Below are 23,194 nucleotides of genomic sequence, written 5' to 3' on the forward strand. Positions count from 1 at the left end.
GAGACGCCCAGGTTTATATGGAGGAGGATGATTGGATGCAGGTGTGTCTCGTCCAGTTGCCGCCAACAGCCAGCCACACCCCCTGCCGCACACAACACAGGAGAACACAGCCAAAACCCAACCAAACAGAAACACAATCACCACAAGTAGCTTGATACGGAAAGATTGTCCAACTGCTTCCGATGACACATGCTCAGAGAAACGTCTCATTTCAGGGGGGGGGGGGGGGGGCACACTGTTATTGTAATAGGTTATTGTAATTGCTAAGGGGTGTGGGAGGGGGCATAAACATTATGTATGTACCTGCACTCAGACTGCCCCCTGTGGGCTTACTGGTGGAGAAGGCAAAAGAAGACCCCCCAGGCCCCACCCCACCAAATCCTGGCCCACCACCAAAACCTGTGGGAGAGAGTGACACGGACGTCAGTTGGGGCGATGCACACAGGCCACACCAGGCACGAGCAAACACATCCGTGCCGTTCCATGTCAAATCAGAGGTTTTTGCTTACATTTTAGATGGTACTTTAAAACTTTAAAAAGGGGGAGACAACAAACTGCAATCTGGGCAAAATTGGCATGTATTGAGCCCCTGAAATATTGTTTGACATCCTTCAATTATTGTGTTTGTTTTGTTGTTGCCAGAATGTGACAACATCCAATACACGCTACCACCCATTTATTTTCAACACCATTTTAACTGAGCTGATCAACTTTTATGACTGAAAAGGAGCTATTGCAATCCAATAACAATTAAGGGACAAGCATTATTCAATTATAATGGCAAATGGGTTCCATTTTTGACCACAGTGTGGTATTTTCCTTGACCACTGGCCAGTTGAGATAATGGAGATATAGATTAGGATTACTTGACTCAGTGAGAGAGTTGGACCTGTGTACATGAACAGTAACATCTCACGGGAAATTCATGCTGATTTCTTTTGTATAATCTACTGGGCTGGTAGAGATGCCACCGTATAGGGACTGAACAGAGATCTTTTTTTTACCAAAATGAGAAAATAATCACTTTAAAATAAGAGACAAGAACAGGCATTGGTTTAGTGTCCATTATTTACTTTGAAATGATCATTCCAAAATAATTTAATAAGACGACCATGTCACTACAATGATTTGTCATGTTGATATTGATCCCACCATTGGCATCAGCTCCTTCGTTGGACGTGCTGTTTATTGTGGTTCACCTGTGAGTGAGGTGACCTTGTTCTCACAGTCCTATCAGGCTGCAGGGCTAAGAGGTTTACACCAGTAGGGTTAAGACTCCACCTCCTACATGCTGTTTCGATGCAACCCAAGGTGTCATACATACATACATACCAGGTTTCACCAGCTGCTGTGGAAAAACCAAGTGCATAACAGTCCCAGTGTGTGTGTGTGTACGCATTATTATTATACCTTCATCCACCCCCAGCTGAGGGCTCTGCTCTCCTGTGGCTCCTCCATCTCTATGGCATCGGCCTCCTGCTGTGCGGGTGACTGTCACTTCCAGAGATGTATATCTGGTCCAGCCACAGGCACAATCGCTTGAGGAGGTCGTGACGAAATAATACTTTTCAGTTCATCTTTTGGTGAGTAAAAAAGGTTTCTGGTGAAGTTTGGGTTAATTTGAAATAGTCACCATTTTAGACGTGTTGAACTTGGTTTGTAACTCCTCACTTCCTCACTCTAAAAAGTGACTAGGAATACAATAGTCTTCATCCTTTAACCAAAAACCTTCCTCATCCATAGCGAATACTCCTTGAGTAAAATGGGCAGACAGTTTGTTAGAAAAATTTCCCAGTAAACGGAAAACTAAAAATAAAGTTGAGTCTCTAGAATAATCACCCAACATTATAATGAGCATAGGATTTATTCTAAGGATGTTGTGTTAGACCACATATGTGGATTTGTGGACCTAATAAATATATATACATATATTTGTTTTAAATACATTTAAATACTGAAAGACACATTCGGAATTTCAAGTAAAGCACATGTTTGAAAATCTAATTAACTGTAGGAGTGGAAATGAAAGTATTCTGTATTGTGTTGATTTAATAATTTATTCAGTATTGAAGTTGTGTCTTCATTGCAACAAGCACGACATGTTCGCAATAACGACAACAATATACTGTTTGTACAAAAGTAAATGGCACAATTTGCATAATTGTTAAACTGCTGTTTACCAAGACACCACTAATTCATTGGAGTCCATCAAATTGCAGAAATGTATCAGAATTCTAGATCCCTCAATATTGCAAAGTGTAATAGAAATACGCTGTTAACCACACGACAACAAAAAGAAAATGACTATATTTCCCCTGTTGCATCAATCTAATTCACGTTTTGTTTTTGCATCACATGATGTTAAGGGAGCTGTATTATGAATTCAAATAAACACCAGTGCTCACAGCACTTATTTGACACTCAAATATTCATCTCCAGCTAAATGGAAGGAAACTTGATTATTTAAGAAGGCTTGCAGTTGATGTAGGATGAGAACTCCAGCTCCTTGAGATCTCGCTCTGGTTTATTTTCAGTCGCAGGCCGGGGTCAGCGACACAGCTGATGGGATTTTTGTGGTTCATTCGAGTCCACTTCGTGGGACCAGATACCTCAAAAACCGTTTGATATTTAATATCTTTAATCTCCCAAAAAAACTAAGATAAATTCGATCGGCCAAAAAGTTGATTGATGAGGTCTTCATTTCTCTACATCGCTCTATGCTATTTGATCAAATATGTTTTTTTAAAGTTGGGCGGATTTTCCACAAGTGATCAAAACCGAACTCCAACTTTAAATCTGCACAGGATACTTGAACATTGAGGTACTGTCGGACAGGCTCGGTTACGTGGAGAACAGAGGACCCAGATGCAGAGGTGCAGAAAAATGTCTTTTATTCTTCCCAAACTCGAACTAAGGGGGCTGCCGTCAGCAGACGCAGTCCGGGACAAGACTTACAGTAGATCTCGAAAAAGACAACGCTGGATTGGTAACACAAGGACAAGGCAACAGCTCAGCGTTCAACAACAGTCTGACAGGGGAGTAGAGAAACAGTGGTTAGAAATAGTCAAACAAATTAAGCAGTGAGCAGAAACAGGTGAGTTGAGAATCAGTGTGAGAGTTGATTGCTATGGAAAGCGGCTGTGGGCGTTTAGGGCGAGTGAAAGCATGAATGGGAATGAGGAGGTGTGTAATGAGTATCAGCTGGGTGTGCGTGCGTGCGTGGAAAAACAAAACAAGGAGGAATCCGGATCATGACAGTACCCCCCCCTCAACGAGCGCCCCTTGGCGCTCCCGAAGGCGGTGGAAGTCCTCGATGAGCGAGCGGTCCAGGACGTCCCGGGAGGGAATCCAGCATCTCTCCTCAGGACCGTATCCCTCCCAATCGACCAAATACTGGAAACCACGACCCCGAACATCAAGGAGTCTGCGGACAATATGAATAGAGGACCCACCGGCCAGGGCGGGTGGTGGGGGAACAGGACGGGTGGGCATCCGAACAACGGGTTTAATACACGACACGTGAAAGACCGGGTGGATGCGACGGAGCTTTGGGGGAAGCCTGAGTTTGACAGCCGCAGGGCTAAGAACCTTAATAATGGGAAACGGTCCGATGAACCGGGATGAAAGTTTACGGGAGCTAGACTGCAACGGTAAATTTAGGGTCGACAGCCAGACGCGTTGCCCGCAAACGTATCTCGGAGCCCTTACGCGTTAGCGGATAAGCGAGTGCGTGATTTGGTACGACAGAGGGCAGTTCTCACTCTCTTCCATGTGCGACGGCATCTCCGAATACAAGCCTCTACAGACGGAACAGAAGCGTCGACCTCTTGGGAAGGAAAAAGCGGAGGTTGATACCCAAGGCAGCAGCTAAAGGGGGATAGTCCTGTTGCAGACGATGGCAGGGAGTTGTGTGCGTACTCCGCCCATGGTAATTGTTCGCACCACGACGAAGGATCTTGGAACGCAAGACTGCGGAGCATGCGACCCAGTGTCTGATTAGCTCGTTCGGCTTGCCCGTTAGTTTGGGGGTGAAATCCCGATGACAGACTGACCGTGGCGCCAATCAGTCGGCAGAATTCCCTCCAGAACTGAGAGACAAACTGCGGACCTCTATCAGAAACAACGTCAGTGGGAAGACCGTGGAGTTTGAAAACGTGATTAACCACCGACTGAGCGGTCTCCTTAGCGGAGGGTAGTTTAGGAAGCGGAATGAAGTGAGCGGACTTAGAAAATCTATCGACCACGGTAAGGATGACAGTGTTACCCATGGATGGAGGGAGACCCGTAACGAAATCTAAGGCTATGTGCGACCAAGGATGCGATGGAGTCGGGAGAGGGCGGAGCAAACCGGCAGGGGGAGAGTTACCAGACATGGTCTGGGCGCAGACAGGACAAGCGGATACAAAACGACGGACATCCTGTTCGATGGTGGGCCACCAAAATCTCTGCCGAATGACGGCAAGAGTTCCCCTGACTCCAGGGTGGACAGCCAATTTGGACGAATGACCCCACCGGAGGACGGCCGCGCGAACGGACTGGGGAACAAACAGTGACCGGTCAGGGCACCGAGGGGGCGTGACGGTCCGGCTAAGGGCCTGCTTAACGACCCGTTCGATTCCCCAGACCGCAGCTCCCACCACACACTCCTCAGGAAGGATGTTCTCCTTGGTCGAGGCGTTCTCAGAAGACCCAAAAAGACGAGAGAGAGCGTCAGGTTTAATGTTCTTCGATCCGGGTCTGTAGGAAATGGTGAAGTTGAATCGACAGAAAAAAAGTGCCCAACGAGCGTTAAGTCTCTTAGCAGATCTAATGTATTCGAGGTTTCTGTGATCCGTCCAGACTATGAACGGATGAGACGCCCCCTCCAACCAATGACGCCACTCTCCTAATGCAAGTCGGATCGCTAATAATTCTCGATTACCCACGTCATAATTCCGTTCTGTAGGGGACAGACGATGGGAAAAGAACGCGCAGGGGTGAACCTTATCGAGAGGAGAGCGCTGTGAAAGGACCGCCCCCACCCCCACATCTGACGCGTCGACCTCGACAATGAACTGTCTCTCAGTGTTGGGGTTGATGAGAATAGGAGCGGTGGTGAACAAGGTCTTTAGGTGATCAAACGCGGCTTGGGTTGCCTCGGTCCAAGAGAAGCGAGACTTGACTGAGGTGAGCGCAGTGAGTGGTGCGGCCACCTGACTAAAGTTGCGAATAAACAGTCTATAGAAATTGGCGAATCCTAAGAAGCGCTGGAGCGCGACACGGGAATCGGCCAGTCAGTGACCGCCTTAACTTTAGAAGGATCCATGCCAATCCCGTCAGCGGACACGACCGACCCTAGAAAAGTCACTGACTGAGAATAAAATGTGCACTTCTCAGCCTTGACAAATAAGCGATTCTCTAAGAGGCGCTGTAGGACACGACGAACGTGATGGACGTGCACTTGGAGAGAGGGTGAGAAAATGAGTATGTTGTCGAGGTATACAAACACGAAAATGTTAAGCACGTCTCTCAAGACATCATTGACGAGGGCCTGAAAGACGGCGGGGGCGTTTGCGAGACCAAAGGGGAGGACCCAATATTCAAAGTGACCAAGGAGCGTGTTAGACACGGTCTTCCACTCATCTCCCTCCTTTATACGAACCAAATGGTACGCATTACGCAGATCTAATTTGGTGAAAACCTTGAAGGCTGATGACATGAGAGGCAGAGGATACCTGTTCTTAATCGTGATGTCATTCAGCCCTCGATAATCAATGCACGGGCGCAGGGATCCGTCCTTCACAAAAAAAAATCCAGCACCAGCGGGAGAGGAGGATGGAACAATGGTGCCCGCGGCAATAGATTCCGAGAGGTACTTCTCTAACGCTTCGCGTTCAGGAGCAGATAAAGAGTACAATCGACCGCGAGGGGGAGTGGTACCGGGAATTAGATCAATCGAGCAATCATACGGTCGATGAGGGAGGGAAGTGGCCCGAGAACGGCTGAAGACCGCCCGCAGATCGAGGTACTCCTCCGGCACACCGTTCAAATCCCCGGGCTCCTCCTGAAACACAGAAACAGAGGAGACAGGAGAAACTGCAGATACAAGACACTCAACATGACACGACATGCCCCATGAAAGAATGGAGTTATTAGTCCAATTAATCTGAGGATTGTGTTTAGCTAACCAAGGATGGCCAAGAACAACAGGGCAAAAAGGAGATTGAAAAATATATATATATTTTTTTTAAATAGTCTCTTGGTGGTTCCCCGATATGGAGAGACTCACCTGCCGGGTGGATAGACGGACCTTGGATATGACACTACCGTCCAGGGCAAACACCGGCGTGGAGTCTTCAAGGTCAGCCAGTGGTATGCCATGTTCCCGTGCCCACTGCTCATCGATGAAACTGGCCTCCGCCCCGGAGTCGATGAGGGCCAGACAGGATGCTGCACCGCCCGACCACCGAAGAGTTACCGGGAATGTAGTGCGAGACTTAACTCTGTATCTGGGGGAGAGGGTAGTCGCGCTCGCCAGCAATCCCCTGGTCACTGGCGAGCTCTGGCTTTTACTGCGGAGGTGGAAACAAAGTGGGTACTCGAGCCACAGTAAAGGCAGAGACGATTGGCAATTCTTCGCTGTCGCTCGGAAGCCGAGATGTGGATACCACCAAGTTGCATGGGCTCAGCCTCCGGCTCGACTCTTGCTGGGACAGAGAAGGTGGGCGGGGAGACCGGTTGTTCCTCTCTCCAACCTCGAGCGTGGTGGCGCATTTCCAAGCGCTTCTCGAGACGGATAGCGAGCTCCACCAACTGGTCGAACCGATCAGGAATCTCACGGGCATATATCTCCTCCTTAAGGGCAGAGTGAAGACCCTCCAAGAAGTGAGCAACCAGGGCTGGTTCGTTCCAGCCAGATGAGATGGACAAAGTACGAAACTCAATGGCGTAATCTGTAACTGGACGTTTACCCTGTCGAAGCACGGCGAGGGCTCGAGAAGCCTCCTGTCCGTGGACGGATCGGTCGAACACCTTGATCATCTCCTCCTTAAATAACTCAAAACGCTCAGTCAGATCCGAATCCATTCCCCAGACGGCAGTTCCCCACTCGCGCGCCCTCCCCTTCAACAGGGAGATAACGGAAGCGATGCACGCCGAATCACGTGCATAGGTGGTTGGCTGCAGGGAAAAGACGACCTCACACTGCGTGATGAAAGAGCGGCACTCAGTAGGTTCACCGGCATAGCACGGGGGATTGTTGATCCGGGGTTCAGCAGAACCTCCGCGAACACTGGGGGCCTCCAGCTGGAACTGGAGCCGTGATGACAGGTCTGAAACTTGGACAGAGAGGCTCTCCACCGCACGGCGTGCCTCGGAAATCTCCCCATCATGTCTTCCAAGAAGCGCTCCCTGGGCCTCGATCGCCGAGCGAAAAGGTGCCTCCTCCGCTGGGTCCATCTTGGTCAGACTGTTCTGTTACGTGGAGAACAGAGGACCCAGATGCAGAAAAATGTCTTTTATTCTTCCCAAACTCGAACTAAGGGGGCTGCAGTCAGCAGACGCAGTCCGGGACAAGACTTACAGTAGATCTCGAAAAAGACAACGCTGGATTGGTAACACAAGGCAACAGCTCAGCGTTCAACAACAGTCTGACGGGTGGAGTAGAGAAACAGTGGTTAGAAATAGTCAAACAAATTAAGCAGTGAGCAGAAACAGGTGAGTTGAGAATCAGTGTGAGAGTTGATTGCTATGGAAAGCGGCTGTGAATGGGAATGAGGAGGTGTGTAATGAGTATCAGCTGGGTGTGCGTGTGTAGAAAAACAAAACAAGGAGGAATCCGGATCATGACAAGGCTCACTGGGCAGAATGTGTTTTAAATATGTCGTTGGTCATCAGCACAAAAAGGGTGTTTATATGTGACCTAATGGACACTTAAAATACTTTGGGAATCGTATCCAGACGTGACAACGCCACTCTTTGGAGGGGAGAGACCCTGAATTCAATTATCTTATTGGCCAAAACCCCATACGAGGTAGATCATAGACAGTCAGAGGCTTCTGCGTGTACAATGCAATATCACTTTTATTTAAACAATAACTTTATAAAACCACATCCAAATAATTTATACCAGTAGTGATTGACCGGGGGCACAATGACACTTCCAACAATAAAAACACTGCACACGGTTAAGAAAGGCTAAAATAAGCAACACTACAAACCAACACACTCAAATACGATTACTGATCCTAGTTAAAAGACACAACACAATAGAAGTGGGGAAGGGGGAAGCAACGGTCATCAAAAGGGCACAATATCAGTGTGTTATCTCTATAAATAGAGGGAGCAAGATGGAGGCACTTGAGCACAATCTAAACTAAAACTATGGTCGGAGAAAAAGAGCAGTGGCTGTCCTGCTGACCACTGCGTGTCACCAGTTCAGCCTGAAATGCACAAAACAGCCATTAATCACCAAGTACCCACCATCCTTCTCAGTACAAAACACATAATGTGCTTGCAAGCCCAACTTCCTACTTCCTTGGCCCAATGCACCAGCAGGTAGGACCCTGGGCTCACCAGGTCTGGTTCAGGTCTAACCTTCTACCATAGAAAAGAACATTATATTAATTTCCCCATGGCCTACAAGATGTAGATTAAAATTGCACAACCTACCCCCTTAGTACGGTTTGCTCACCCGCACGGTACTGGCGAGCAACAAACAAAGCACCCAGACTTCAGCACATGCCGGACAACGAGAACAAACGTGAGTTGCTCAACTCTCACGGGATCTCCTTTATATGGAGAGGCTCTCCTTGAGTTTAAGCCTCCCGCTCTATGCTGAGGCTCCCAGGCCCTAAGGTCCCACCTCTCACATATATAATTCAATCTGGAGGGACTTGTTGAAATTTGAACAATGCTTTATTATAACAGGTATAATATGATATTGCAAGTTGTTTGGGGCTTGGACTCCATCCTGCCGCAGGATAGACCCGGGGCCGGGAACTCGAGCCGAGACGAGCCATACCCCCCCCTTGGGAGTCCAGACACCGGTGGTGGTGGTAGAGCCCAAGTTGCATAACTCTCCTGCTATGCCAGGTTCTGCTGTAGATTGGAGGTGTCAGGGGTGGTGGCGGGTCACCTTTGGAGCGTGCTGAAATGACAACTGACAGCACAAGAGAGGAGAACAGTTTTTAACGTTTGCCTGCCCCAATGCGATTGGTTTACGGTAACGACACCCACGTCTGATACTACCCGACCCCGCCCCTAATCAGCTGGCCGTGCGCCCCCAGGGAGAGAGGAGGCCACCAGGGAGAGAGGAGGCCATCAGGGAACGGCACAGCCTGTCCAGTCTTCCTGACTGAATTTACGCCTAAGCTTCATTTAGCATTGCAATGTTTCCTTTCCACCATTATACTCCTGCGAAAGCTTTTTTATTCAACAGTTGTTTTTTAATCATAAATACAATTTTCAATTACTTCAATCCTGATAGGGAAGGTTTTTTGGCGAGCTCCCGCTGTCTTTCCCCCATTCAGTCGTTTTATTTACACTCCCAAAAACCCCGAGCGGCCAAAACACACCAACACACCACGGCCTCTTCTCGGACATACCTGAAGCAGCACACAAAGATCTCCTATGAGTCTTGACACAAGTGCTCAACTGTTTGAGTTTCAGTAGGCGCGTGGTGCTAAAGTGAACGTTTGTCCAAAATAGTGTTGAGTGTTTTTGAACAGGCTGCTTGTAACTAAGATTAGCCAGAAAATGACTTCCACTTTATGGCAAAGGCCTAATGTGGTGATTAGCAGTAGCTTGATTAGAAATACTTCATATTGTCAAATCAGTTAAGGGCGCCAGGAGTGTCAACACTGTGTGTTTCATAAGCTATGAGACAACACTTATGCGTGTAATCAAGGGCGGAGAAAGGTTGAGGAAATGTAATATTCCACAAGGGGTCATGTACACATTTTAATCAGTCAGCAACGACCCCTAATTAGGTTATTTTTGTAATTTGTTTTCATGTGTGCAAGAACAACTCTTAATTACAGGCTGGACAAAGCAACGTAATTTATTGTTAACATATTCAACAAACGCTGGTACTCCTGATCAGGAAAGTAGTATTACTAATAAATACACTCAAAAGTTTACATAGACTCAAATACATACTATTAAGAAAAGAACCCCCCTTACAATGCACACACACACACACACACACACACACAAACGCACACAAAACGTCTTTGGGTGAGGCCGAGAAATTAAACGGAGGATACTGAAAGTCCCAGAAAAGTGTTGACATCGGGGGAAAACCCCTGTGACTTCTCTGTAGAATTACAAAGTGAATATATCATCTATGTTCTCACTCGTGTATTTGGGGATTGTGAGATCATGATTCCATGAAGAAGATAATTGGGCCTGAATAGATAAATGCATTTGGTCATTTCTGTCCTTCATCATTCTGAATCAGCTCTTGATGGGGTTTTTTGTGGAAAAGTTTGAAAGATAAGAAGCAGTTGGGTTCGTATCCTCCAAATGGATGAAGTCCAGCGGTTTTATCATCCCGCATTGGAGCTCCCTGAAACAAAGCGGGATGTCAGACATCTAGGAAATACATTTTCACTGCATAACACAACCAATTGCCTAAATCTCCAGTAGTGAAACGCACTGAGATGATGCTGCAGAATGCATTGCCTCATGCTTCTGCTAGTTGGTTGTGAGGGTTTTTACTATATTGTGTCTTTTTCAACATTTCATAACCTTTTCAAACATACTTTGGCATTTTTCAATATACTAAATACTAACACTAGCACTACTTTTATTTCTACTGCTATTAACACTAAAATGACTCCTAGTCCTAAAAGTGGTATTACAAATACCACTAATACTGGTAGTGGTGACACTGATTACTATAAAACAAAATTAGCAAAACCAAATCAACAGATTTGATCACTTTCAATTTCAACAGAGTTTGGTATTACAGTTGCAGTTGTTTATGTGTCACAAGCTGCCGTGTCGTGGTACTTCACCCAGTTAAAGAGCGTGTGTTGCGCTTTGTCATTGTTGTTATACATGTATAACCATAACTCAATCTCAATACACATAAGATAAGTAGCTCCGACCGCTTTGCGCCTGGTGATGAGGTGTAAAAATAAACCATGCTGCCTGCTGAAGAGCAATGCCATTTGTACCGGCTTAACCCAAGCAAATCCTATACCAGCGTACCGGTTGAAACAGTCTACCGCACAGCCCCAGCTACAACCAATAGAACTTGGAGCAGAACGCTGGGCCGCTGAACACAGAGAGCGAGACAAAGTCCTTCTCTCGGCCCGTAGAGACCAATGCAAAGCTGCTGACATAAATTGTCAGAGAAAGCAGAAGGTACAAGTTTTGGAAACTGGCAGAGACATATAAATCATAGGGGGAAGCTGCAACACCCCTTGTTTCAATAAAGCGACAACTTGATCATGCCACATCAGGGACAAAGTTGTATATTTTATAGCAATTGCAAATTGGCCGATGATGTCATCAATACCTAAATAAACGATAGATAATTTCCGTAGTTTAATACTACAATTACTGTAACTAAAACTGGTTTGTTGTTGCATTCAATTTAAAAAGAACCAATGCTGGTTGTTATGCTTTTATTTTTTCTTACTTCCATATCATATAATTGAACGTTGTTTCTACTTGGATTTATTATGTATAACTTTAATTGGGATTTAATATCAAGAGAAAATTACCTGTTTTTCATTATTGTATAGGATGTTTGAAGCACTTAAGTTTACGAGTAACGTGAACTTGGTTGCTTTAAGGCAATCGGTTTGCATGGTTTAATCAAGTAAATTACTTTTCTGTTCAAGTAGATAATACTGATATATTTCTAGTTGCAGAACATGTAACATTAGTTAGCCCAACTTAAATAACTGTGCTGTTTGTAATGCACACAAAGTATACTTCACTTGAAATAATTAAGTTGTTTGAAATGGTCATTTGAAGTAATGAAAACTGAGTATTTCTTAGTTACTTCAACTAAAGTGTAACTATACTACACTAAATAAGCTCGTTAGTACAACATATAATACATTATTAACTTTACTTGAATGTAAAAAGTTCCTTTACTTGCTTTTTTTAAGGCAATTGGGTTGCATGCTTTTTTTAAGTAAGGTTTACTAATTGGATTTTACAGTGTACTAATAGTAACAATCATACAAAAGAAATGTAGCAGTGGTCACCGTAGTAGCAAGAGTAGATTCTACATAAACAGTATATTTATACAATACCAGTCAAAGTTTTGGACAAATGTTCCCATTTAATTCATTACGTTACAGGGTAAAAAGCTGTGGGTTAATAGCTGACGCTTTTAACCCACAGCTTTTTACTGAACATAATAACGTAGTTTCATTTCACAACATTAACCACATGTTTACAACTGTTTTCTCAAGAAAATATTACTTTTATAATCATCAGTTTGAGAAGAAGAAGAAAAAGGGGCTCCAACCAATAGAACACGGAGCAGAATGTAGAACATTCTATGACATCATAGAGAATTCTCCATATAGAATGTAGAATGTGGAAGGATAGATTATCAGAGCTCATTTTGGATCCCCACTCAGCGTGAACATATCAACTTTACATTGCAGAGGGATTCTCAAAGACTCAAAGATGGCCCGCCAGCCGCCGAAAGGACTGAAAAGCTTGGTCGAGTGTATGGCCAGAGCTACAATCTCTGCACATCCTGCCGACATGCCAGACTTTTTAGTGGAGTATACGTCAGAGCTCAACCAAACAAGAGGCTCTAAAACTGAAAGCAATCCAGTGGAAATGTGCTTTCGATTCCAAGAGGCTTGTGGTAAGATACTGTCTAAATATATAAAACATGATGTTTGGGTAATCATATGTTTTGTTTATAGAATGTGAAAATTTCAGAAAGTGAGGAACATAAAGTGAAAATAAACCTTGGTTTAAAGGTCATTCTTAAAAATGTGATGCTATTCTTAATTGCTCCGATCGTGCTTGGTATCTAAGTACTAACATGTAGTAAGGGTCGTCGTGGTGCAGGGGTTAGAGAAGGTGTGCTGGGAAGCACAAGGTCAGTAGTTTGAGTCCAGGCTGCCCCATGTTCCATGATGAAGTGTCCCTGAGCAAGACACCTAACCCCAAATTACTCTCCGGGCAAAAATGTGAAAAAGCCATTGTTTTAAAGTGTAATGTAAGTCGCTTTGGATAAAAGTGTCTGCTAAATGACCTGTAATGTTGTAGTTAAGGGCTTGGAGCTGGAAAATTGTTATTGCTAAATCTTGTGTACTAATTTTATTTTTCTAAAATGTTTTTCTCTTCCCAGATTTGGAATCTGCAATCAATGAACATGCACCATCAACTGGGGTTAAAGAAAAGAAGCCTGTACCTTTTACCCCTGCTGTTGCCGACAAGACACCGGAAACACACACACAGAAAACAACACCACGAAAGTTATCACCTAAAGCTCCAGCAGATGTGCCCCCGAAATCCAGGAAGAATCTACCAATCGACACGAGGGGGAAGCCACAAAATGCCAGCAGCGTGTCACCACAAAAACCTAAAGAACGCAGTGAACCAACGCCAGCAAGAACAGAAAGACCAAAGGAAGAAAGAAAAATAATCCCCAAGACAAGACCATCATGGTTACCACCAGCTGCAAATCAAAAGCAAGGTAAAGGAACCATTCATGACGCCAAGAAGACACCAGAAAAGCGTCTACCGACAATTCCCCAAACGTCAGCACCTAAAGATCCAGCTGTCAATCCCCCGAAATCCAAGAAAAATCTACCAATCGGCACGAGGGGGAAGCCAGAAAATGCCAGCAGCGTGTCACCCCAAAAACCTAAAGAACGCAGTGAACCAACGCCAGCAAGAACAGAAAGACCAAAGGAAGAAAGAAAAATAATACCCAAGACAAGACTACCATGTTTGTTACCAGCCACAAGTCAAAAGCAAAGTAAAGGAACCATTCATGACGCCAAGAAGACACCAGAAAAACGTCTACCGACAATTCCCCAAAAGTCAGCACCTAAAGATCCAGCTGTCAATCCCCCTTCTAGACGCCCAACTACGCGTGTACAAGCAACACCACAAACAAGTGTTTTACCACCGATTCCACCAATTCCACAGAAGAAAGGCACAGGTAGCCAACAGCAGACAACTATTCCAAAGAAATCTGTGCCAAAGTGGGATGACTCAGTAACATTGCCCGTTATTAAAGGATTGAGGAAACCAGCTATTCCAAGAGACAGCAGAAACGACCACCAATGCCCTCAATTGGTTCACCAACACCCTCAGTTGGTGCAAATAATCCACAGGGCAAGAATCACACACACAGTGTTTCGTTACTCACCTTAAGGATAAGGTAGGTGTCACAAAATAGTAGTCACATTCTCTGGGTTTTGTGTGGCTTCTCGACCATTTCATATTTGTTTGAATGCCGTTTAAGCATTCCAGTAAACGTTAAACCGTTGTATTGTTCTTCTAAGCGGAATTTTTCTCTTCTTTCTATTTCCGTGCATATTTTGAGCTGCTTCGCCTCCTTCAAATCTTCAGCTATTACAACTGTTACTCTTTAACTACAAAAATAAAATTCAGCTTTTGGACTTTTTCCAATATCACAGATTAGTTTTTCAGTTTCTGAGATTGTCTTTTTCTCACACAGGTGAACAGCGTTGGACGACCAGTGGAGCCACCTGACGCAGCCGTGCAGTAGACGAACCGACACCTGAAAGGACGTCGCTCCCTCTCTCTTTCTTACCCCCCCCCCCCTTCCCTTCCCCATCCACCTCCCCCCCCCCCCCCCCCCCTTCTCCTTTATCCCTTCCCCATCCACCTTCCCACCCCCCCCTCCACCTCCCCTTCCCTTTCCCCTCCCCTCCCCCTTCCCTTCCCCTTCCCTCCACACAGGTGAACAGCGTTGGACGACCAGTGGAGCCACCTGACGCAGCCGTGCAGTAGACGAACCGACTCGTGAAAGGACATCGCTCCCTCTCCCTTTCTTACTCCCTCCCCACATCGACCCGCGTTGTAATTCAGTGAGTGTGTCCAAACCTTTGACTGCATATTTATGCATATTTCAAGATATATGGCTAGGACGTTATTTCATTATGTTAACCCAAACCATAATGTTTTCCTGAACCCAATCAGGTAGTTCTGTTGTCTGAACATAATAACGTAGTTTCATGTCACAACATTAACCACATGTTTACAACTGTTTTCTCAAGAAAATATTACTTTTATAATCATCAGTTTGAGAAGAAGAAGAAAAAAGGGCTCCAACCAATAGAACCCAGTCCATAATCCGGAGTCCACAATCCAGTGGAAATGTGCTTTCAATACCAAGAGACACGTGGTAAGATATTGTTTAAATATATAAAAGATGATGTTTAGGTAATCATTTGTTTTGTTACAAAATTTCAGAAACTGAGGAAGATAAAAATGAAAATAAACCTTGGTTGAAAGGGCATTCTTAAAAATATGATGCTATTCTTAATTGCTCCGATGGTGCTGGTGTGGCACCCTGGACATTTTTAAGGACTTCCATTGTTTCTTTGAATTGTATTGTTTAGTGCCATTCCCCTGTCATTGTGTTTGTTTTGATTATTGTGTGAAGAAATCCTTCGTGTGACTTTTTGAGCCTGCCTCCTTCCCCCTGCAGTGGCAGTGGGGCAGCACTCGTTTCCGCCAGCAGGTGGCGGTAGCGGGTTTAGTAGACCTGACGGGCGCTGTAACACTTGCTTAGAGCAAGTGACTCCGCGTCGGCAAGTACAGACAGTCGTTCTGATTCTGATTGTTGCTGACTGTTATTGCAGAATAAAACACACCTGAACGGAGCCTGTTGCAGTGTGTGTGTGTGTGTGTGTGTAACACTCGGTATCTAAGTACTAACATGTAGTTAAGGCCTTGTAGCTGGAAAATTGTTATTGCTAAATCTTGTGTACTAATTTTATTTTTCTGAAATGTTTTTCTCTTCCCAGATTTGGAATCTGCAATCAGTGAACATGCACCATCAACTGGGGTTAAAGATAAGAAGCCTGTACCTTTTACCCCTGCTGTTGCCGACAAGACACCGGAAACACACACGCAGAAAACATCCCGAAAGTTATCACCTAAAGTTCCAGCAGATGTGCCCCCGAAATCCAGGAAGAATCTACCAATCGGCACGAGGGGGAAGCCACAAAATGCCAGCAGTGTGTTACCACAAAAACCTAAAGAACGCAGTGAACCAAGACCAGCAAGAAGCCAAAGACCAAAGAAAGAAAGCAGAATAATCCCCAAGACAAAACTACCATGTTACCAGCTACAAGTCAAAAGCAAAGTAAAGGAACCATTGATGACGCCAAGAAGACACCAGAAAATCGTCTACCGACAATTCCCCAAACGTCAGCACCTAAAGATCCAGTTGTCAATCCCCCGAAATCCAAGAAAAATCTACCAATTGGCACGAGGCGGAAGCCAGAAAATGCCAGCAGCGTGTCACCCCAAAAACCTAAAGAACGCAGTGAACCAACGCCAGCAAGAACAGAAAGACCAAAGGAAGAAAGAAAAATAATACCCAAGACAAGACTACCATGTTTGTTACCAGCCACAAGTCAAAAGCAAAGTAAAGGAACCATTCATGACGCCAAGAAGACACCAGAAAAACGTCTACCGACAATTCCCCAAACATCAGCACCTAAAGATCCAGCTGTCAATCCCCCTTCTAGACGCCCAACTACGCGTGTACAAGCAGCACCACAAACGAGTGTTTTACCACCGATTCCACCAATTCCACAGAAGAAAGGCACAGGTAGCCAACAGCAGACAACTATTCCAAAGAAATCTGTGCCAAAGTGGGATGACTCAGTAACATTGCCCGTTATTAAAGGATTGAGGAAACCAGCTATCCCAAGAGACAGCAGAAACGACCACATGGCGCGTGTTGCTTTCCTCACTTTAAGGATAAGGTAGGTGTCACAAAATAGTCACATTCTTTGGGTTTTGTGTGGCTTCTCAAACGATTTCATATTTGTTTGAATGCTGTTTAAGCATTCCAGTAAATGTTAAACCGTTGTATTGTTCTTCTAAGCTGTAGTTTTCTCTTCTTTCTATTTCCGTTTTGAGCTGCTTCACCCTCTCATCCCTCCCCCCCCACTCACACAGGTGAACAGCGTTGGACGATCAGTGGAGCCCCCTCCATATAATGTTGTTTGTTTGTTTGTTAGATAAATAAATAAAAAATTTAAAAAATACAAAAATCTTTCTGTCCCTTCCCCTCTCTCTCTCTCTCGAAGGACAAACATTCAGTCTCCAATTCATAATTAAAGAAAAACCCTCTGATTATCTGTGCCTCAACCATGAAGGCCAGAATTAAGCGGTTTTAAAAAAAATCTGTATTGCTCTTTCAAAAACTAGAGCCTCTTACTATAATGACTAGTACCTCCAGTGGTAGTATTACCACAATTGATACTGCTACATGACGTATTTTGACATAGGATATTGATTCTTTTCAACAACAACAAAAAGTGAAATGCAATTAGAAGCTGTGGGTGAATAGGACTTATAGGAAAACTCATGAAAAGTCATCCTATTGTACGTTAAAAATTGTTAAATATGTTTACAAATGTAATAAAAGAAGCAACAATGTTACGTTATAGGGCAATACTGCTGGAAACAAATCATAAAAATGAAGTGTCGAATGCCAAAAAAAGTCAACAGAAAATTGCACATTTCACTGTGTTGCATCCGCCCGCAGAGAGGCCGCCAGCTGATGCGGGTTGTGTGTGTGAAAAATTAACTTGGCTAACCCCGACTGAAGGGAACAGGCAATAAAAAAAAACACACACACTCCACCTGACAATTTGGGGAAAGCAGCTCTGTGCCTCTCTTGCTGCTCATTAAGAAAATACCAACCTGACTGAGGATAGCAGCCTTTTTGTGCAGGACAATGACCAATAATAATCCACTGTGTACGACGCTAACAATTAATTTTCTAGGGTAATAAAACAACAGCTGTGCATGAAGGAGCATCCGCTATCTCGTTTATCAATAGAACATTCAGCTTGTTGTCTCTATCGCTCCCTTCCTGTCCTCCACTGCTTGGCGTCTCTTCCTCCCTCACTTCCTGATGTAGAAGTTGGAAACCTGAATCATGTTACCCTGCTTGTTTTTGTCGGGGCAGAGAAACCAGTCCATCAGTGCAACAGCTCGGCGTTTCACAAGAGTGACAATTATGAGCTCACAGCATCATCTGAGGCCAAGAGATCTGGCTTCGCTTGTCTGTGTGTATAACCAACACTTACAGACCAGTGTGTGTCTGCGTTTTATGCGTCTGTTTGTCCACCTGTTTTACAGAAAATAAAAAGCTTTACCCCACAGGTATAGTCAACAGTTTCTTAAAGTAGACTTGACATCTCTTTACATTGCGAGCTGATTTTTCAAAGTCTGTAGCTTTGGCTTTAGGCCAGTGTGGCCTAACAAGAGCAATACCTGTTGGATGAACTGAAATGTGAGCTTCATAGTCTTGGGGTAGTTAAGATGGAGTGCATACATGAGTCCAAACAGAATGCACATTGCTTTTGGCAGATCTTGAATGTTGTCCATCACGACTTCTCCCTCAATGATGATTTCCAACGAGGCTGGACTGAGATGCTGGGAAGATGTGAGCACAGCACCTTCACGCTCAATAAGAAGTATCCCAATGTCTGGGTCACGAAAAGAATCGTCATCGTCAGATTCCTAAATAAATAAAAACAGAAGAGCCCACTCATTACATTATATTTGTCATTTGAAAAAAAACTTTCATTAAAAATGATAAGAAAGCAAGAGCTTACTTACAAAGCCTGCTTTGAAGAAGTCTGTGGGGTTGTCCCCAAGGATGATAGGAAGCCCTCTGAGCACCTGTGTCCGGATCGCAGTTGGCTCTGTAGTCTTTTGGGAATTAAACACAGTACCACAAGTTAGATAGCTAAAATCAAAAATAAATAATGATCTCTAAGAAAGCTTAAACAGGTCGAGCAATGTTTGGATAGAATTATGCAACTAATAGAGTAGCATTGTGATATGATGTTTATACCTAACCTAAGAAAAACCATGCCAAGTACATAATGTGTGTGGACTTACATTGGTCTGTTGTAAAATATGTGTCAACAACTGTCCAACATTCCCTCTCTTGGATCCAAATAACTCGAGGAGACGAGGACTGTGCCGGTCGATGCTCTCATAGAATTCCGTCTTGAGGTTCTTGCCCACAATCCTGCTGAACTCCATGAAGACCTGAAAAATACAAAGAACAATAAAAATCTGAATTTAGATCAACTGAACTATACAAGGCAGCTAAGCCATCTGCGAAGTAGTGCTGTCCTGAAAAACATCCATGAATGTCCTTTTTATACAATTTGAAATGTTGATGTTTAAATTAAAAACATCATGCCCCAAATTAAAAATACCAATGTTTCCTTTAAAGAGGACAAGGGAAATATACATCTAGACACATTATATAATAGAAAGATAATTATTTGTTATGTTCTCTTTCTTAAACATTCTTGATCTTCAGTGAAAAGGGCAGGCCAGCGTCTCACCATCGTGCTTATGGCAGGTTCCGACTCCACCACCTCTTTTCTTCTCAGAGCAAACGTCTGATCCATCTTCTGTTTCACAAGAGGTCCGTTTGGTGTTCTTTTCTGCATTTCATCAACCAAGTCTTTACAGGCCTCCAGGGCTGCCTGATCAAATGCACACACATTGTTGGTGTAAGCAGGGAAATGGGACAGTTCTACGATAGTTTCCGTGTTTTAACCGATGTTTTAAAAGGTAACCCCTTTTCACACAGATAAACTCACCGTACTTACACTTCCACAGCATCCTCACACCACAAGAATCTGTAAAACAAGAAAACGTTTAGGTCAACAACTCAGCACAACAATGTCACTGTTAAATACAATAAGGTAATAAAACCGAAACAACACCTGTGTTACAGAGAAAACCGGCATGTAAACAAGCGTGTGTGAGGCCGGTTACACACTGCCGCGGTGGCATTTCTGTTGCATGTCAGCCGCGTGGATTTTTCTGTCTTTTCACACCAGAAAAGTGTCTGACGTGGCGCTGCTGCTGCTAGCCTTGTCTGGACACATGCATGGTTCCCATTGATTTACTGCACTCAAGCAGTATACTTCATGTTACACATAAATATATACTGATTTGATTACAGCAAAGACAAAGACAAGTATTGACGGTAAATACACTACAGTATATTGCATTCTGTACATCTAAAATCGATCATCTTTTTGTTTTTTAAATTACATTTGTATATCTGCATTTATGTCATAAACTCGAGACTTCGAACATCAACATGCCATTTATTAAATGAAATATACTAATATATCTTTTCATATAAAATGTAGCCTGGAAACGCTTCCAATGCTTGCGTGTGGCGTGAAATAGCCGTCGGTCCTGTTTCTGGCAGGCAGTGTGTAAGCTCTAACCGTTTAACTATAAACAGACACGATACGCAGCCAGTGTGTAGAGAGTGAGGGGGGAAAAGAGAGCGGCCAGTGAATCAATGGCTGCAAGTAGCTCGGGTGTAGCTAAACACCTCCACAGCAGATGTAATTTGCCCCGACAGCGGTTGAATCGTTTTTCTATTGCGTAAAATGGCGGTTGAATAAGTGATACAGTCGAACAAACTAACGGTATGTGAGCCGTCTTCACACTGTTAACACTAAGTTAACTTTAAGTTCAGCTAACACTTTTTGAGTAGCTAGCTAGCTAGTTTTAGCAATAAGCATGTATTTACACCATGCACAGGTTCAAACAACAACATTAGACGGAAATAAAAGCTGCGTCAAATTATCTGCAAGCTTTTGGGTATTAAACATTCCGACAAAGATAACTAGGCTACAATAGTTATTTTACATACTAACCATTCCACTTCGAGGTGGTAAGGTTGCTTTCTTGGATTCCGTCTGCTGCCGATGCCTGTGCTCGTCCCGCCAGGTGAAGAGCCCCTTGGACGCACGTTAGACGTTGGTCTGGTCACGTGACCAGGCAGCTTTTTGAATTAGCCCCTCCCCTTTCTTCCAAAAGTAAACATACCGAGTTATCTGTGCTAAAAATGATTAGTGCAATGAATTTGTCAGCTAATTAGTACAAACAACTAATGTTGTTTAGTAATGATAGCAGGTTTTTACTAAACATAAAAGAATAAGTAATGATCACTCGTAAGCTTAATTAGAAACAAAATCCGGGTTTACAGTGCAAACAATATTGTTTGGAATTCATTGTTGATTTGTGGGCATGACGTGAGCAAACCTTTTGAAATGTACTTTTACAATAACACTAAACTTTAATGAGTCACATGAGGGGGACATCATTGCATAGGTTTGATGTGATTGGTTATTTGAGGTGTGGTCCATTTGTAAGGACAGCACCTGTTTATGGAGAGTCTTTAGCAGACCAGGAGTCATCGCGCTGTCCGTCTTATGTGTGACATTCAGCTCCAGCCGATCCTTCACAGGCAGACGCTCTCCTTTAGATAGCGCAGTAAAGTATCTGCGAGTGGACACACACACACGCGCACATTTGTACTATTGAAAACACGGTGCTTGGCTTTATGCTTTTCAAGGCAATAAGTGATGCAGTCAAATGATGCATGGATTGACATTAGAATAAATTGTCATGAGGGTTAATCAGTTGAAAAACCATCATGTGTTGCAGTTTAGAAGGAAGTTTACTGATCTTCCAATTGTGCCGAAGGGCTCACTGGATAATTTTATCTCAAAGTTTAAATTATTCAAAAACTAGCTCTCGCAATGAGTTTAGAGGCAGCATGACTTTCATCGTCTTTGAAAAGCTACAGAGCCTGGTGTTATTTTAATGGCGTATAAACTTCTTGCAACCCAGGAGAATGTGATTTGTTTTTGGTTCACCAGATGGCTCGTGTACTGTCCTTTTGCTGTAAACACTGAAGCTACATTGGCAAATAAAAGAACAGCTGAAATGACTTTCCTTAGGGGTAGAAAATGTGCCCCCCCCCACTTAAAGCTCGGTCAATGCAAAAATGGCTACAACAGAGGCTACTTCCTCTGCATGCAGGAAGTCATGGTGTTGCTTGAGAGATCAAGACCGAACGTATTGAACGTAATCACATGTATCCCTTCCTGTATCCAAACAACCACTGACAAGAGATTGAATCTTACGCCGCAGACCACAGCAGCAGGTCCTCGGGCTGCGTACGGACGGCTGCCTTGGTGAAGTTTTTCAGGATGTCTGGCAGCTCTTGGGCGATGTCGATTTGCTGGGCACAGAACATTGTGTCTGGAAGAGGCATGGCTGCAATATAAAACATTGCAACATTGTCCAATTAGCAGATAGGAGCTTCATCCGAGAGGACATCCATGAGACATAATCTGAAATAAAGTGGCAGCTCGCAACCAGAATATTAACTTAAGGATGGAATAGTGGTTCTTCTCGGGGATCTAAAGTTGCTGTTTCAATACGTTTGAGAGGAATACGAAGTTAAAGACCATGGGAGCTACATTTAAAAAAAAGATAACATCTCCATAGATTCATTTCCTCATCGTGAGCAATAAGATAAAATCCGAATTGAAAACTAGGTTTTAAAATGAACCAGACATCAATTTAAGAGCGTTTAGGTGAATGAGATGTAAGACTGCAAGGTAACGGTAGTAAAAAGCCGAACATGTTATCAACGTCATTTCCCGGAAGTTATACGTTACAGTAACGTTAAGCTAACAGCAGCTAAAACCGACGTGGTTAACGGTAAGTTTACCGCAAAAACACGAGCCTAAAATTAACGTTAGCATTAGCTCCCGTAGCGCCGGTTAGGACACGCAGTAGAAACGGGTAACTGAAGTTAAATACAGAATTTATACGTTGACCATGTATTCACACTTCTTGTTTTATGGTCCTGATGTCCAACATTGTCATAAAACCTCATTTTGAATAAACGTCCACACATCAACAAATTTACCGTTCCCTGGATTGCTGAATAATGACCTTTAGAAAAAGGAGATAAACTACAACGCGAGAGGCAGCCTGTGTATCGCTTGCAGCCCCGTTGCATAGCAACGGTCTTCTTCTCTGGTTTTCGAGGGGTAGATGTCATGCCACGTGAAGTGCGACATTGCCCCCCTCCTGTTGGGAGACGTCAACTGATTAACCCTAACATCGGCTTGCCTTTGTGAATTCTAATCCGACCGATTGT

The 23,194-nt window shown here is 44.0% G+C and overlaps 2 protein-coding genes and 1 long non-coding RNA gene across 14 annotated transcripts; 2 read left to right on the forward strand and 1 right to left on the reverse strand.

Moving 5' to 3' along the window:
- Window positions 1-10,013: 10,013 nt before the first annotated feature.
- LOC120812058 (uncharacterized) lies at window positions 10,014-23,071 on the reverse strand. 12 transcript variants are annotated; one of them, XM_078095787.1, is made up of 9 exons: window positions 22,961-23,071; window positions 22,167-22,299; window positions 20,892-21,519; window positions 19,821-19,850; window positions 19,551-19,690; window positions 19,093-19,245; window positions 18,808-18,900; window positions 18,460-18,708; window positions 10,014-10,546 (listed from the first exon to the last, which is right to left on the reverse strand). In XM_078095787.1, the coding sequence occupies exons 4-9, from the start codon at window positions 19,831-19,833 to the stop codon at window positions 10,409-10,411; spliced, it is 786 nt and encodes a 261-aa protein (XP_077951913.1). In that variant the 5' UTR covers window positions 19,834-19,850; window positions 20,892-21,519; window positions 22,167-22,299; window positions 22,961-23,071; the 3' UTR covers window positions 10,014-10,408. The 12 variants fall into 12 exon arrangements, with proteins under 12 accessions (XP_077951913.1, XP_077951911.1, XP_077951917.1 ...); XM_078095785.1 differs by having other exon boundaries at window positions 19,812-19,850; XM_078095791.1 differs by having other exon boundaries at window positions 19,551-19,694; window positions 19,812-19,850.
- On the forward strand, window positions 12,525-14,760 carry LOC120812055 (uncharacterized). Its single transcript, XM_078095773.1, has 3 exons — window positions 12,525-12,820; window positions 13,313-14,353; window positions 14,654-14,760. The coding sequence occupies exons 1-2, from the start codon at window positions 12,634-12,636 to the stop codon at window positions 14,344-14,346; spliced, it is 1,221 nt and encodes a 406-aa protein (XP_077951899.1). The 5' UTR covers window positions 12,525-12,633; the 3' UTR covers window positions 14,347-14,353; window positions 14,654-14,760.
- LOC144389989 (uncharacterized) lies at window positions 15,969-17,228 on the forward strand. Its single transcript, XR_013454035.1, has 2 exons — window positions 15,969-16,937; window positions 17,134-17,228. It is a non-coding gene; the product is annotated as an uncharacterized LOC144389989 (long non-coding RNA).
- Window positions 23,072-23,194: the final 123 nt, after the last annotated feature.

Source organism: Gasterosteus aculeatus, chromosome 21 (assembly GCF_964276395.1).
Source record: "Gasterosteus aculeatus chromosome 21, fGasAcu3.hap1.1, whole genome shotgun sequence".
NCBI lineage: Eukaryota > Metazoa > Chordata > Actinopteri > Perciformes > Gasterosteidae > Gasterosteus > Gasterosteus aculeatus.

Coding starts and splice junctions, on each gene's coding strand:
- LOC120812055 (XM_078095773.1), top strand. CDS start 12,634: ATGGCCCGCCAGCCGCCGAAAGGACTGAAAAGCTTGGTCGAGTGTATG. Junction 12,821..13,312: donor TCGATTCCAAGAGGCTTGTG/GTAAGATACTGT, acceptor TTCTCTTCCCAG/ATTTGGAATCTGCAATCAAT.
- LOC120812058 (XM_078095782.1), bottom strand. CDS start 20,007: ATGCCACCGCGGCAGTGTGTAACCGGCCTCACACACGCTTGTTTACAT. Junction 19,246..19,550: donor AACCTGCCATAAGCACGATG/GTGAGACGCTGG, acceptor TGTATTTTTCAG/GTCTTCATGGAGTTCAGCAG. Junction 18,709..18,807: donor ACTTCTTCAAAGCAGGCTTT/GTAAGTAAGCTC, acceptor TTATTTATTTAG/GAATCTGACGATGACGATTC.